General features: G+C 42.6%; 1 protein-coding gene across 1 annotated transcript in view; it reads left to right on the top strand.

The window, feature by feature from the left end:
• Positions 1-16,187, top strand: part of CPLANE1 (ciliogenesis and planar polarity effector 1) — a 174,011-nt gene that overhangs the window by 122,221 nt on the left and 35,603 nt on the right. The window contains exons 34-42 of the mRNA XM_029910904.1: positions 912-1,084; positions 2,478-2,607; positions 4,372-4,426; positions 5,708-5,812; positions 6,346-6,438; positions 7,789-7,910; positions 8,176-8,374; positions 9,026-9,267; positions 15,798-15,891. Of these exons, the coding sequence (XP_029766764.1) occupies positions 912-1,084; positions 2,478-2,607; positions 4,372-4,426; positions 5,708-5,812; positions 6,346-6,438; positions 7,789-7,910; positions 8,176-8,374; positions 9,026-9,267; positions 15,798-15,891 (1,213 nt within the window). The remainder of the gene's footprint in view (positions 1-911; positions 1,085-2,477; positions 2,608-4,371; positions 4,427-5,707; positions 5,813-6,345; positions 6,439-7,788; positions 7,911-8,175; positions 8,375-9,025; positions 9,268-15,797; positions 15,892-16,187) is intronic.

Here is a 16,187-nt window from a genome sequence, read left to right as displayed (position 1 = left end):
ATCCTGGTAGTCTGGTAAATGATTGGAAAGAAATGGAAGTTTTCCTCTAAAGGGAGACTTAAATATTTAACTGTGGTAAGGCTAATTACCACATTATGTCAAGTGGTCTTAATGCTAATAGTCAGTTGCTGGAGTGTTTCTGTAGCTTTGGAAGAATCCTGGTGGCCTGAGCTGAAGGGCAAGGGGCTTAGTTGTGGAGCCTCCAGCGGTAATAATGGACTGCCTCAGAAATTTCAAAGCTGGGGTGAGGCATTAATTTATTAGTGTTGAATTGGGAGAGAAGCTGCTAACAAGGAAAATGATCAGGTAAGAAATTTCTCATTCCTTGCTAAATACCTTATTTTTAAAGGAAAATGACATTTAACTTTAGAATATAAAATGTTGTAAATTTCCCCTTTGTTAAGGCAAATGTATATCAAAAGATAACTAATTCCTGGGAGCTGGAGGTCCTCCGACCCATATGCATGTTGCCCATTTCCTAACTTCATCCACAGGAACATGCTATAGGAATTTTAATATGTTGGAGAATAACAAATGGGAAAGGATTTTGCAAGAAAAAATGGATTTTTCTTAAAATTTGGACAAATAAATTAATGAAGTGGTTTTGTTGAGTTCTAGTAATAAACCAACAACAATATTTCTATATCCTCTTCTGTTTTGTACTGCACCTTTTCTTTACGGTGTAACCACCTGTTTCTGTGTCTCTTATGTTGTCTCTGGGTGATAATTTATAAATGTGTTCAGTAATTAGGTCTGATTCTACTACTAGATAGTTGCCTTCTGCATTGACTGCATTAGGAGTTGTACCTGTGTAACTGAGGTAAGAGTTGGACCTACTCTGTTTAATAGAGTCTATAAAATTTTTGGTTTCCTCTTCTGTAAATGTCTCACTCTGCTTTTCTTTCAAACAGTTCCAACCACCAAAACTCATCCCAATTCAAAATCTCATTGCATTTGAGCAAAGCCTCCAGTGTACCAGTGCACCACATGACTTCATTGGACAAGACCATTCTGGTCAGATTGAGTTGTTAACAGTTAACACTGAGCCATTTGACGCAAGACATACAAAGAACAATACAAAAAGGCAAGGACAAATTTTCAAAATTGGTCTTCATTTGGAGAGGCTTACTAGTAACCTGAGCCTTCTCCGACTGATTACAATGGGAGTTTTTGTACCAACTTCATTGAAAACAGGATTGGATGCCAAATAATTTGAGGAGGTTGATAATGGGATACAGAGCCTTTCACTTCTAAATCTCTGGTGTGAATTGTTACCATGTATCGTATTCATTGCCTACTCTGTGAAATGATTTGGTAGTCACAGTTTAGTTCTTAGTGATCAGCTGTCCACATCACAAAATAGTCACATTGCTAGTGCATGTATTCCTCAAGAGAGCATGCTCTCTGACCTCTGGAGGAGTTTAATTTAAGTCCGGGTTCTAGGCTCATTGACAGGATGATGAACATTTCCTTGTAAAGTCATTGAGCCTGATTGTGAACCCAGTGGAGTGAATGGCAAAACTCCCACTGATCTGAATGAGTACACGATTGAGTTCTTTACTTAGCTAATTTTATTTTACTGGCTGTATATTTCATGACTTTTAAACTGATCTTTGTTATTGCACATTAATCTAGAATTATTTTCATTACATGGTCAGTACAAACTAAAGCAATTCCTAGGTTAGCCCTTGAACTGCACCTACCTTGCCCCTGCAGTTCTTCTGCAGCATCAGTAGATTACTGTCATGACAGTTCATAGTTCTGTGTTTCCCTTGAAAGAGTTAATGACATCAAAGCACCTAAAGTAGAGCACCCCCACTTGTGATTCTGATGCTTTCACTTGTGGGTAGAAACACAGAATCCTGAACTTAGCTCTTGACAGGTAAGTAAGAGTAACTGATTTGATTTTCAGATATCTTGCTTTAAAATGTTATAAATTGTAATGTTTAAGGCAATTCATGGTGTTTTACTAAATGGATGGTAAATATTTTTAAAAGAAATCTGCAGTTTTTTTAGGAAAACAAGTTACAGGTTAGGGAGACAGTTTCATTCATAGCAACACAGATTTGTTTCTTGCTTCAACATTTCTGTGTAGGCCCTTCTGCCTTGTGTAATATTTTCTTTTTCATTGTATACAGAAGATAGCAGTAGTAATCATGTTGTAAAAGATACAAAATATCAGGTTTACAATAATTTAGTTAAATGGGGTCTTAGATAACCAGTATATTATTTTGATTAGAATATGTGAATAAATTTAAGTGTTACTATTAAATATTTTATGAACACCTTAAATAACTTAGATACATAGGTTTTTAATTAGTTTCAGTGGAACAGCAGTTAACTCTATCTTTACTCAAACACCTAATATATTTCTTAAGAAGAAGGTTGTTGTTGTTATTTCTTGCTTATTAGAAAGAATGATTGATGTTTCTATTAGAGTGAAATTAAATTGTTATTTCTCATTGATATGTTGACAGGCAAAAGAGACGTGCTGAGAAACAGATAAAAGAGAAGGAGGACAAGAAAAAACCAAGTGTGACATTCCACCCAGATGACTTCATTATTAGTACTGATGATATAGAGAGAGTTTTTGAAACTGAGATACAGGTATAAGAAAATAATTAATATTTTCTTCCTTTCTTATTGATTTTTAAAATAATTATACAAGTGAAGCAACAAGCAATCACAATATAAACAAAACCCTGCTAAATACCTCCTCCACTCTTTTCAGCACCTCTGTAGTGATCTCATGTACCTTTTTTTACTTGCACACTTGCATTTTCCTTTAAGCCAGAGATAAAGCCCTCTTTTACCAAAAGAAATTCTTCAGGGTATTTTCATTACTCCTGTCAGGTGCTCACATGAAATAAGTTCTGCCATGTTGACATACCAATCCTATAAAATTGGGACATGAGCTATTCTTCTTTCTGAGGATGAGGGTTTTTTTGCACAATCAAGGGGAGTTGCAATCCATAAAAAAATTCTTTGTTGGCTTGTATTGATGAAAATCCCCATAGTGATTATAATTCTGATTTAGCTGGTTATTTATTCCATAGCATTTCTATTACATTTATAATAATTTGTCCAGAAATCCACTAATGTTTTCTAGGTCATTTTTATTTAAAACTGTACAAACTGTAGATCTTGCCTAAGTGTGGTGGTACCATTTGCTATTTTATTATGCACATTTTTAAGACACCCGCCACTGTACTGCTGTGTGTTTCCTTTATATAATTTAGAAATTCAGCACTTCCTCACAAAGAATGGGGGATAGCAAGGCTCTTCTCCACAATTTATTTAAAAAGCGATCTAGTTCATGTTGCTTAGAGCAGGGGGTCTCAAACTTTTTCTCTTGGAGGCCCCCTCCAACAGGCTATAAAAACTCCAGAGCCCAGCAGGGGGTTTGCCCTCAGGGCAGAGGCCTTGGGCATAGGCATAGTTTGACTTCTATTTTGGGGGGGAAGGGGCCAGCAGGGCTCAAGCCATGTCCGCATGGTGGGATCCAGGGAGGGAGTGCCACCTCCACCCCTGACTCACCTCAGCAGGCCACCCAGCCTGTCTGGGTTGGGGGCCGAGAGGTGCAACCAAAAATTATAAAAAAGTTTGAAACCAGCTTAGAGGGGGTAGCTCTGTGCCGGCATGGGGATAGCACAGGGTGCAGGAAGGGGGTAGCTAGGGACTGTGTGCAGATGGGGTAGCTCAAGGTGCAGAGAGGGGGTAGCTGGGGCTATGTGCAGGCAGGTGGGTAGCTCAGGGTGCAGGGAGGGGGTAGCTGGGTCTGTGTGCGGGTAGGGGGGTAGCTCAGGTGCAGGGAGAGGCGTACCTGGGGTTTTGTGCAGGGAGGGTGTAGCTCAGGGTGTAGGGAGAGGGGTATTAGGGGCTGTGTGCTGGGAGGGCTCCCCTGTGGTCCCTGTTCCCGGAGGGGTCTGCCAGCCACAGAGCCGGGTCTCCCCACACGGGCGGCTCTTACCGTCTGCCTCTGTGAGAGCAAAGGGGGCAGGGAGCTGAGGAGCAGCTTCAACCCAGGGCACCAGCAGGAGAGAAGGGAATGCTGTGACTGCCTGCTCCATAGCACCAGCCAGATCAGCAGCTGCCTCGCACGGCCCAGTGTAACGGCAAAAACAGCAGCTGGCACATTTTCCCACCAATAGCAGTTATCTACTGAGCCTGCTCAGTTCGGGTGAGCATGCTCAGTACAACCTAGATAGGAAATTCTTCTGCCAGGTAGCTGTTTGTGCCACTAAGTGGGGAAAAGTATGTTTTCTAATGAGTTTTAAAATTATTGCTCAAAGGAAACATAACTTTATTTAAAAGTTGACAGCATCAAGAAATCCTGTAACACTGGTTTGATTACATTTTTTCTCATATTAGGATCAGCAAGCAGAATCCAGCCGTTATCTTGAAGATGATTTTGTCATTTCACTTGGTATGTACATTCATGTTTTTAAAAAAAAAAAACGTCTAAAGTCATGAACTCTATCTTTTTTTTCAAAAATGGTTGTCCGATGTCACAGAAAGACCTAGATCATTGGTTAAATTCTGAGTTCCTAGGTTGATACGTTTAACTGTTTGCCTTGCTGAGCATAATGAAGACATGACAACATCAAGATGCAACATCTCAAATCGTGCAATGTAGAGCAGGGAACACCATCATGGCTTGCAAAATCTCCCCAATAAAATCATGAAGATCTCTAGTAATGCATGATGAGTCGAAACATAAGGCTAGTCGTTTTTCATGGCACTGAAATTTTGAAGGGTACTCCCAAAACAACCAAACCAAAAACGCCTCACAGATTTAGGGTCTGTGGGCTGGATTCTGACCTCAGTTACACATAAATGTGCACTCAGAATAACTCCACTGAAGTGAATGGAGTTACTCCAGGTTTACATGAGAGTAAACGAGATCACTGTATTGTTTATAATTGTATAATGTCCCTGTATTGTTTCTGTCCTAGAATACTGCAAAAGAGAGAGAAAAAGAAAACAATGGAAAGTTAGGTGTTCATTGCAGTGATTACACTGCAGATAAACTGGACTTGTTGGGGTAAAAATAGTTAGAAAAATATTTTTAAGGTTTATAACAAATTTCTGTAGTTTAAATAAAATAGATATTACTCTACTTTTATTTAAATGAAAATTTTGATTACATGGAATATAAGGTGACTCCGGGAGCAAATTGCCCAGGTTATTCTGAAAATGATCTCTTCTCCAGCCTGTCCAGGAGCAAAAGTCCATGTGTGGGAAAATCCTTCCTTCCAGCTCACTAATTCAATATCAGATTTAGCATTGCTAGGAGAAAAAAGAGAGGAAAATCCATTCCCTGACCTTAGGTATTAAAGAAATAGGTGATTGCCTTGTCAAAATACAAGCCAAAAATAAGAAGAATAAAACAAATATATACACACACACACACTCTTTTTCCTTAAAACATGAGACAAGTACAACATTTTATTATATAAAAAGATCTCATTTAAAAGTTACTAGGCCAAATTCAGGGTTGGTTTAAGTAGGCACAACCACATAGATTTCAGTGGAGTTGGATCCTCTTACATAAGGTCTTAAGTTGGACACATATTTTCACCAATATTTTTATAAAGCATGCTTACTGAAATAATTGAATATTTTCTAATTTAAAAACTGTAGAACAGATAAATAAAATAATTCTTGTTCTAATAGTGGACAATGATTATGTGTTTCCCCATTTTAGACACAGTGGGAGAGGCTATTACTACTACAGCAGGTCTACACTGCATGGCTTCCACAAGGAAAAAACCCGCAGAAACTCAAGATGCAAGCACAAATACAGATCCAGGTAAAATGCCACCTATAATCTGTTTGCACTATTGGTTTTACACTTTGCAACCACTTGTTTTCCAGATCTGCTTTTGTGTATTGCAGTATTGGCTCATTTTAATAATCGAAAAAGCTTAAAAATATTGACTAACTTGTTATATTTTTTGGTATTTTAATCTTTTCTTATTTCAAATAAATAATAAAACAACAGATGTTCTTGTTCCTACAGATATTCAAATAAAAATGCAAAATTTCTTCTTGACATAAAGCGATTGTCAGTTTTTTCCTGAGGGCCAGATTCCGAAGTCTTTTCTCTGGAAATACTCCTGTTGATTTCACTTGGCATTTTGTCCACATTATGGTTTAGATTTAGCAGTTTAGAGCTAAGATTTAGATCTTAGGCATTAGAATCTGGTTACTTCCTTTTTCTTATATAATTTCGGTTAATAGATAGTAAGCAAATGTTTTCTTTATGGGTTTCTGCTCTCCCAACTGTAAAATTTTTCCTGTTCTAGTAATCCATTTTGATTTTATTTTTTCATACCAATCAAGTTCTCAAGTCATATCAGGATATAGAAACTGGCTCTGAAGACATAGTTTCTGAACTTAGTAAAAACCAACCTATCGCCTCTGTTCCTTCAACAGGTGTGCCTTCTGCCTTTCTTTGTCATTCTGTGGATTGCATGAGTTTTCTGTATACACTTTTGCATTATATGATGTTTTCAGTAGCTAAGTGGAGAATATCATGAAGAAGACATTAATTTTAGTCCAATTGTTTTTAAAATCTAAATAAATAACAGTGATTTGTAATATGAAAATGTTGATTGTGACTGCATTTCCTGACTCTATAGTCCACATTGTTGTTCTCCTGCATTAGCAGATACGTTTGCGTCTTTATACATCTCTGCCATTTTCCAGTCGCTCCGTATCTGAGCAGGCTGCCTTACTCAGTTTTTCCACTTACTGGCAGGAACAATTTTCCCCCTGATCTGGCTTTGATTTTTCAATCGAGTTTTTTTTGCAGAATAGAATCTGATTTGTTCTTTGTAATAAAAACACTTCTCTTTTGTGCAAACTGGCACTGCAGGAGACTTTTTTTTTGCCAAATATAAGACCTTGAAAATGTGGATTGTAATGGGAATATCCTTTTAACCCCAAAGCTGTGCTACAGCTTCCAGTTAAAAGGGGAGGGGAGGGGAGGGGATAGGATAGCTCAGTGGTTTGAGCACTGGCCTGCTAAACCCAGGGTTGTGAGTTCAGTCCTTGAGGGGGCCACTTAGGGATCTGGGGCAAAATCAGTACTTGGTCCTGCTAGTGAAGGTAGGGGGCTGGACTCGATGACCTTTCAAGGTCCCTTCCAGTTCTAGGAGATAGGATATCTCCATTAATTTAAAAAAAATATATTTATTTAATTTAATTTACAGACAACAAAAGGATTATTACTATAATTTTATTAATCTAGCCTACACCCATAGAAATTAGAGGTGGAAAAGATCCATTAAATCACCTAGGTACTTCCCCCTTCCAGTGCATGATAGTTCCCCACAAGTGCTTAGATTTTGATGGTGCCACTTCTCTCGCGAGACCATTCCACCATCTAATAGTTCAATGCATTACGAAGATGTGTGCTACAGTTTTTGCTAACAATGTGTTCTAGTGTGTTTTAGAGCAAGTGTCAGGTTTGGGTTTTTTAACTATTTAATTGAAGAACTGTTTCTGGAAACTAATAGAAGTTCACAGTTTCTTTGATTATACTGATTTTTAATTTTTTTACTTTTTTGTTTATTTTCCGTTTTGGTAATAATCATGTAATAATAATCAGCTTTATTGCGAATAAGTATTAAACAACAATATAGCATAGCATGTCACTTTATTCTGGTCAAAGGGCTCTGATACAGAAGCTTTCCTTTATTCTGAGTTAGTGAAATTGTTTTTCTAATATACCAGGGATATTTACTGTATGTTGTATTCCTAATCATTATTTCATCCTCATAGAACATTTGGCTTCAAGAGTTCCTCAGATGTTGCCACCAGACATGTACTTAAACTTCAAGTTCCACACAGAAGTAGGGGAGAGACTTTTACCATCCTCTGTGTCTGATACTGCACCTGATTTGGTTAGTACTCAGAAATATTTTCTGATAATACAGTTATAACATGCTGTATGTAACCAGTTGTGTTATTTTGGGTTTGTCTCATCAGCATGAGTCGATTGCATGAAACTTTATAGAAAAATGACTGTTATCCAGTCTTTGAAATAAACAAGTATCTATTTCAACTCAAAAACCAAAGACAATGGATTAGAAAAGGGGACAGTTAGCCACAGTACTACCCAGAATACATATTGTATAATTCCTTTTCATTTTTCCTGCTATGGTTTAGATTGGACACAAATATATCAATGTGATTGACATTGAAGACAGTGATCTCTTCAAGGATTTGCCTACTATAGCCGAGTCTACAGACGAGATGGTTACCACACAACAACATGAGAACTTTGAAGTTCCATCTTCTGCAAAGCTGCATCACATGGCAGCTTCTGTTACCAATGCAATTCCACCTAATGAATTTCAGGGAAAAGGTAACAATCACTTATTTACTCTTTTATTTTTATTTTTTTTAGTTGAAAATAGTTGCTCACAAAAATCCTTCATTATAGCACTGTTGCACTTCCACACAATAGACCTTCTGTCCTTCCCCCACCCTAGAGGCCATCCCTCCTAAGAAATTCTGCAGAATTCCCCTGTGCTTTCTCTTTATCTTCAAGGTCATGTCTCTTCCTGAGAGATTCTATGATTCTTCATCATTCTCCCTAATGCCAACCTCCTGCAGCAGAGCCACACTGCCATGGTATTCAGTAGTGTAGAGGGGAAGGTGGACTCTATCAGAAGGTTCATGCAGTTACAACCTGCATTATGTTTTAGCAGAATTACCACTGCTTGCCAGGGTGATGGGTACGCTGTGCATCTCGCAGCCCTCCCTTCTAACACAAATCGCCAGACCTTCTGCAGGTCCTGGGATGCAGGAAGCGGTGACTGATCCCATTCTCCATGTAGGATGGGGGAGATTTATTCACAGAAGGACCATTTACAATATGACTCCTATAGGGATGGTCCCTGCACTCCTCCAACCCACACCAAAAACATCAGCATAACTGATACATGCATACCCGTTTATTTAAATATTTACAGTTCACTGTATTATGTTTGTTCTTTTTTATTATTATTTTGAGATGACCATCAAAATGGTCTGTTCCCAGTGCAAGAAAGGGATGTAAAATCAGATGCTGCTAGAGACAATCTAACCTGGAACCTATTGCATGAGGATGTCCGCATCATTCACTCTACAGGACTATCAGCCAAAATCATTAGCAAAGAACACTTTAATACAAAGCTGCAGGAAATGGATATACAACTGCAGGCATTACAGAACATAGCAGAAAATATGGAGAAGGATTTCAGCAATACTAAATTGGTATGTTCAGACTGCTCTGTATTTTTTTCCTTCTTTCAATTAAAATTAGAATTTACATTTTGGAATGATGTTTTTGTATACTTTAAGAGAGAATAATGGACTGTCCATTCACCCTTAGTGCTGGATCTCTTGGTTTCCATTGTTACTGTCAGGGGACCAAATCTTCAGTTAGTATAAATTGGCAGAGCTCTGTTGAGGTCAGCTAAGGAGCTGGCCCAGCATGTTTAGGTATCCTAAAATTCTGTGAATTTTAAAGGCCAATTGCTACAGACTGGGAAGGAGACCTCTTTTTGGCAAGTTTTAGAAAATTCTTGGCAATTATAACTGCAGTTTTAGTTCTGCAGATTAACTGAGTGACTGGATTTCTGGAAACCTTTCACCATGACATTTATTGAGTGTTTGTTTATTTTTATAAATAAAAATGTTTTATCAAGGGTACCTTAGATGCCCATTTTAGCATTTTTATAAATCTAAATATATAAATAAAATAAATACTATTTGATTATATAGTATATTTGGATTGCAGTGTATAAATCCTAGGAAATGCAATTTTCTATATGCCATGACAAAACATTAGAACTGAGAAACCAGTAACAGAGTTTTGCCTCTTTATGGTACATCTAGTTTAATTTTCTTATGAATTTTCCATCTAAAATGTGTCGAAGTTTAATCATCTATAAAATGTGGAAAATGTTGCTTTAGAACATCTGATGAATACTACTAAGTATTATTTATTATTTCAGTCAATTTAAAAGTATAACTGCAGTTTACTACAAAATGGAAGTAACTTTATTAACCTGAGCCAATGAATTCTGCTTTCAGCTGGCTGGATACCCAACTGGAGTTTAATCAGCATAGCTTTACTTCAACAGAGCTATGCTGATTTACATCAACTAAGAATCTGGCCCAGCATGTAGTCTGGAATCACTTCAAGTGATGTTTCACAGCTGTCTACTTTGTACATTATCATGCAAGCTGTTAGCACATCCAAAAAGATGAGGCAGTAAAGCATAAACTGCTGGAGTAGGAGAAGAAGTTGAAAGCATTTAAAAAATATTTTTTAAGGACAGTGACAAATGATGGATCAAATTTTAGCTTTATCAATTTTGGTTTGGTTTGCACAGGTACATTTCACACCTTCTGGAAACTCATTCGTTGCTAGAATTTTGAAATATCTGACTTAGAACATTTACATGGAGAGTTAGTGCGTAGCAAGTCAGGGTGTGAAACTGTAGTCCACCTTGCTACCTATTTTAAATTAACATTCTGAGAATAGTTCAGCTGTATAAAAATATGTATAAAAACAACCATGTTATAAGGGTGCACTCCTGAAAACACAAAGGCTTGTCTATGCAGTGTGTTAGTTGAGCAGCAAGCCAGGTTATTAGTCTCCTGCACACTAGCTTGCAGTGCATTAATTGGTTGTTTGGACTTGGCTATCACACTCTAAAAATTCTGTAGTGTACTTTGATGTCCTGCTGTTTGAAATGGATGTATGTCTAAGTGCACTGCGAACATCTAGTGTATGGTAGCAAGGTGCACTATAGTTCTTCTTCAATTCTATTCTAGGTGTGCGTATGTCCAAATGAACAGTTGTTGGAGACTTTTGCCTTAGCGGTATCTGTAGGGTCGGCTGTGGCGCCCCCTTGAGTGCCGCACTCATGCGCTGGTGTATCAGGCGCCACTAGCCCTACGCACTCTGTTCCTTCTTACCGCCTGTGACGGTTGGTTGGAGCGCCTTGTCTTGCATCGCAGGAACATTAGCAGTTCTTTCAGCCCATTGTTCTGTCTCCTTTGTAGTTAATTGTTAGGTACTTAGTTTGGCCATTAAGTTAAATGTTAGCTAGTAGTTTTAGTTGTTAAAGCCCTGGCTGGGACTTCACTGCGGAGTGGGGCATGCCCTGTAACCCAGGCTTTAAGCCATATTTATCATGTACCCAGCCGATGCCCATTAATGACCCCCATGATAACTGTTTAAAGTGTCTGGGGAAATCACACAGAAAAGGCAAGTGCAAGATGTACAAAAACTTTTGCCCTCGAACTCAAAAGGAGCGGGATATCCACTCCCGGGGGCAGCAGGGGATCCTGGCCCCTTGTAGGGCCACCTGTGCCTGAGGTGCCCCTGCCGGCCAAGGAACAAGTAGGCCGGCCAGCACTGCAGATGCCAAGCCAGGCGATGGACTCGGTTAAGGCCCAGACCTCTAAGGGGAAGCTGGTTATCGGACCTCTCTTTAAAGCAATGGAGCGTCCCTGGACCGCAGGTGTCAATCCCCATCATCGCGGCCTAGGACCCCAGTGCCACAGCCTCAGTCTCTGGTTAGAAGAACCAGGTCCCTAACACCAAGGTCGCCACCTACAAGGCACGAGACAGCCAAGTCACAATGGCAGTCCCCTTACCCATGATACTGCCGGGCCTCCCACCAGAGATTGCCATGGCGCAGATCCCCATTGCCTAGGCAGTCCCTCCGGCATTGATCCCTCACGGTGCGAGATCATTCCTGGTCGTGTCACCAGTCTCTGACTCCCCGGTACCGCTCTTCGGGCAGGCACTGTTCCTTGCCCTTTCCTTACCGGTCGCTGACGAGGGTCAGCTGACAAACTCAGGCATCTATGGCTCTTCCCTGGTCACCAGAAGGGCAGTGATCCGAGTCTGTGGGAGAGTTCAACCCCTCACCTAGGAGAGGCGAATTGCCAGTGGCCCGTGAGACAGGCACAGCTCCGGTGGCAGCAGGGGCAGTGGCCCGCAGTGGCAATACTGGAGCCCATGGGGTGTACCCATCATGCCGGTCCCGTACTCCCACCGTTCCTCTCAGGCCTCACCGGACAAACTGCCTCTGGACCAGCAAGCACCGGTATCAGAGCATGGTGCCGAGTCTGTCACAGGAGTGTCACAATGGGCCCCAACGCCCAAGGAGCCATCCCCGGGCAGGCAAAGGGAAGCCGCCCTGCGGTACCGTCATCTTTGTTGTTTCCGGACGAGGCAGTAGCGAATCCCTCACAAGCAAGCAGCCCCCCGATGACTTCAAAGAGCATGAGGCCCTGCTCAAAAGGGTGGCTGCTAACCTGAACTTGGAGGTCGAGGAGCTAGCAGAAGAGTCCAACGACCTCTTCAACGTCATACCCTCCTCCATCCCGGCCCAGGTTGTGATGCCCGTCCTCCCAGGGGTCCTGAAAATTGCCTTTTCCATTCCACCTGCCTCCAAAAAAGCGGAAAAGAAATATTATATCCCAGCAAAGGGATTTGAATATTTGTACACCCACCCTCCAGCAAGTTCCCTGGTAGTGTCTGTCATCAACAAAAGGCACAGGCAGGGTCAGGCCAGTGACACACCCAAAAATAAAGATGCCAAGAGATTGGATTTGTTTGGCAGGAAAATTTATTCAACAGTCAGCCTGCAATTTCGGGTGTCTAACCATCAGGCCCTGCTAGGCAGGTACAACTTCGCTGGTGGGACTCCATCAGCAAGTTCAAGGAGGGCTTTCCACAGGACCAAGCCCAGGTTTGCCACCTTGGTGGAAGAGGGCAAAGCAGTGGCGAGAGGCACCCTCTAGATGGCCAGGGATGCTATGGACTCAGCAGCCAGGGTGGTCACCTCTGTGGTGGTCACAAGGCGCAGCTCCTGGTTACAGTGCTCCAGGCTATCCCAGGAGATGCAGGCTAGCCTTCAGGACTTCCTGTTTGAGGGAGCAGGGCTCTTTTCGGAGCTGACAGACGCACAGCTCCACAGCCTTAAAGACTCCCATGCCACCCTCTGGTCCTTGGGCCTGCACACCACTCAATAGGCTAGAAAGACCAGGGCAGCCAGAAATGGGCATTTTGAGTATGTGCCCGAGGACGGCGCCTAGCTACTGCCCAGGATCTACCCCCCTGCTTTCTCCTCGACTGTCTACGCTCCTTCCATTCGGCCTGGCCGTGGCTGACCTTGGACCGTTGGGTGTTCGACACCATTTCTTTGGGCTGCACCCTGCAATTTGTGGCTGACCCTCCCTCCCATCCCCCTTCCCCGTCCCTCTTCAGAGACCCTTCTCATGAGTAACTACTTATGCAAGAGGTCGAGAGCCTCCTGCTCCTGGGGGCGGTGGAGGAGGTGTCTCCAGACATGAGAAGGAAAGAGTTCTACTCTCGTTATTTCCTAATCCCAAAAGCAAACGGAGGCCTCAGACCCATTCTAGACCTGCGACACCTCAACAAATCTCTCAAAAAGTTAAAGTTCTGCATGGTCTCCCTAGCCTCCATTATCCCCTCCCTGGATCCAGCAGACTGGTGTGCCACCCTCGACTTAAAGGACGCATATTTCTATTTTCCTTGGGCACAGGTGTTTCTTCCGGTTTTTGTTGGGCCACTGCTATTTTCAATTCACGGCACTGTCCTTTGGCCTGTTGTCGGCACTGACAGTGATTACCAAGTGTATAGTGCCAGTGGCCACTTACCTGAGGCAAAAAGGTGTACAGATTTACCTGTACCTCGACGACTGGTTAATAAAAGGCTGATCCCGGGATCAGGTACATCATCATCTCGACCTGGTTTGCTCCACCTGTTGCGACCTGGGGCTGTTAATAAATGAGACAAAGTCAACCTTAGTCCTGACGCAGCGCATAGAGTTCATTGGAGCGATCCTTTACTCTACCTGGGCCAGGGTTTTCCTCCCCTAGACCCAGTTCCAGGCCGTGGTGGACCTGATCTTGTGTACACAAGCTTACCCTCTCACCACCGCTCATACAAGCCTGCGGCTGTTGGGCCATGTGGCAGCCATAACTTACATGGTTCGGCATGTGTGACTCCACTTCAGGCCTCTGCAGGCGTGGCTGGTGTCGGTCTACATCCCCAACAGACACAGCATGGACTGTGTAGTCAAGGTCCCGGACAACATTCTGTTGTCACTTGCATGGTGGCAAAACCCTGCATCACTGCTGGAGGGAGCCCCGTTCATGCTCCCCCTCCCCCCACCCCCGCTGTTGATTACCCTCATCTACGATGCTTTGGACCTGGGGTGAGAGAGCCACCTAGGCAATCTCAGCACGCAAGGTCATTGGTCCCACCTCAATTGTTCACTACACATCAATGTCAGGAAGGTCCACTTCACCTGCCACACCTTCCTACCTCACCTAAAGAGCAGGGTGGTCCAAGTCCTGATGGACAGTATAGCAGCTATGTTCTATATCAACAAGCAAGGTGCAGGAGGGGGCTCCGGGCTGGGGAGCAGGAGGGGGTACAGGGTGCTGGCTCTGGGAGGGGGGGTCAGGGCTGGGACAGGGGGTTGGGGTGCAGGAGGGGGCACGGGGTGGTGGCTCCGGGAGTGGGCTCAGGGCTGGTTTGGGGTGATGGCTCAGGGCTAGGGGTTGGAGTGCGGCCTCCTGCCGGGCAACACTTACCTCTGGCAGCTCCTGGTTGGTGGTGTAGTGTGGCTGCCGCTAAGGCAGGCTCCCTGCCTACGCCAGCCCTACACTGCTCCAAAAGGGGCCAACGTGCCCCTGTGGCCCCCGGGGGCAGGCGGGTGGCATGTGGCTCTGCGCGCTGTCCCTCTCTGCAAGCACTGCCCCCGCAGCTCCCATTGGCCATAGCTCCTTGTTCCCAGCCTATGGGAGCTGCAGGGGCGGTGCTTGCAGGCAGGAGCAGCGTGCGGAGGGAGATCCCTGTCCCCTTGCCCTGAGGCTGCGCTGGCTGCTTTTGGGAGCGGTGTGGGGCCGGAGCAGGCAGGGAGCCTGTCTTAGCAGCAGCCCCGCTGTGCTGCCGGAGATCACAATCGACCGGTTGGTGACCACAGCTCTAGACTGTGAACTCTGAGCCCACCTCCGAGGATACTGCTTCTGAGTCACCTAGAATGGAATCAACATGAGCAAGCACTCGAAGAAGAAAAAACGGCTACCTACCTTCTGTAACTATTATTCTTTGAGATGTGTTGCTCATGTCCATTCCATTACCCGCCCTCCTGCCCCTCTGTCAGAATTGCCGGCGAGAAGGAACTGAGAAGGCGTAGGATCGGTGGTACCTGATATACCGATGCATGAGTGCGGCACTCAAGGGGGCACCACAGCCGACTCTATGGATAACGTAAAGAGAAAAGTCCCCAACGACTGTGCACGTGGGCGCGCACGCACCTAGAATGGAATGGACGTGAACAACACATCTCAAAGAACAACAGTTACATTTTTTTTTTCACACCCTGACTTGCTACGCACTAACTCTCCATGTAGACAAGCCCTTAGGCATACGAGTAGCATTAGCTTAATGGGACTACTCATGTGAATAGTATTGTAAACATTAGCAGGGTAAGGTCTTTAAAGATTTAGCTGTTTACATGAACCGATTGAACAAGACTCAATTAGGGCTCCTTTGGCTCTTCTCACAACCAAATTATTTATTGAGTTGAAAATGTTTTGAATAAGAATATATTTATTAAATATATTAAATAGATATTTCTGTTTAAAACAATCCTTTCATGAATATTTCATATATATATATAATTGTTTCATTTAAATAAAACATTAATCAAAAATACTTTTATCAATTATGTGGGTTCTTTTCTTAGATAGTAAAAACAATAGAAGATTTAGGAATGGCTGCCAGTCCGAACTTGGGTGTAGCTTCCTTGTTCTCTGAAGGTGTGGGAGTTATTGATGAAGGTATGTGTCCTGCTAAATGAAGAGTGGTGGGCCCTGTGCTGAATCATGGAATTTTGCAAATTTATTACCACTTAAAGTAATGTTACCTCAATTATAAAATTGGGGAAAGATCAGATTACCAATCAAGAAGAGGTAAAATGAAAGGTAGAAAATTAGAGTACTGATATAAGGGGAATTTACTCAACCACATTGGACTAGAAATTATTTATATACTTTTAATTGTTTCCGTGACTAAGATGCAGGACCTGATCTAGGGTTTTAGAGGTAATGGTTCTTATTGCAGTTGTTTTGTAAAA

The sequence above is a fragment of the Terrapene carolina genome, unplaced genomic scaffold (assembly GCF_002925995.2).
Source record: "Terrapene carolina triunguis isolate 2854851 unplaced genomic scaffold, T_m_triunguis-2.0 Scaffold69, whole genome shotgun sequence".
In the NCBI taxonomy this organism is placed as follows: Eukaryota; Metazoa; Chordata; order Testudines; family Emydidae; genus Terrapene; species Terrapene triunguis.
Note: the sequence above shows the minus strand (reverse complement) of the source record. Positions and strands in the feature narration are given on the sequence as shown.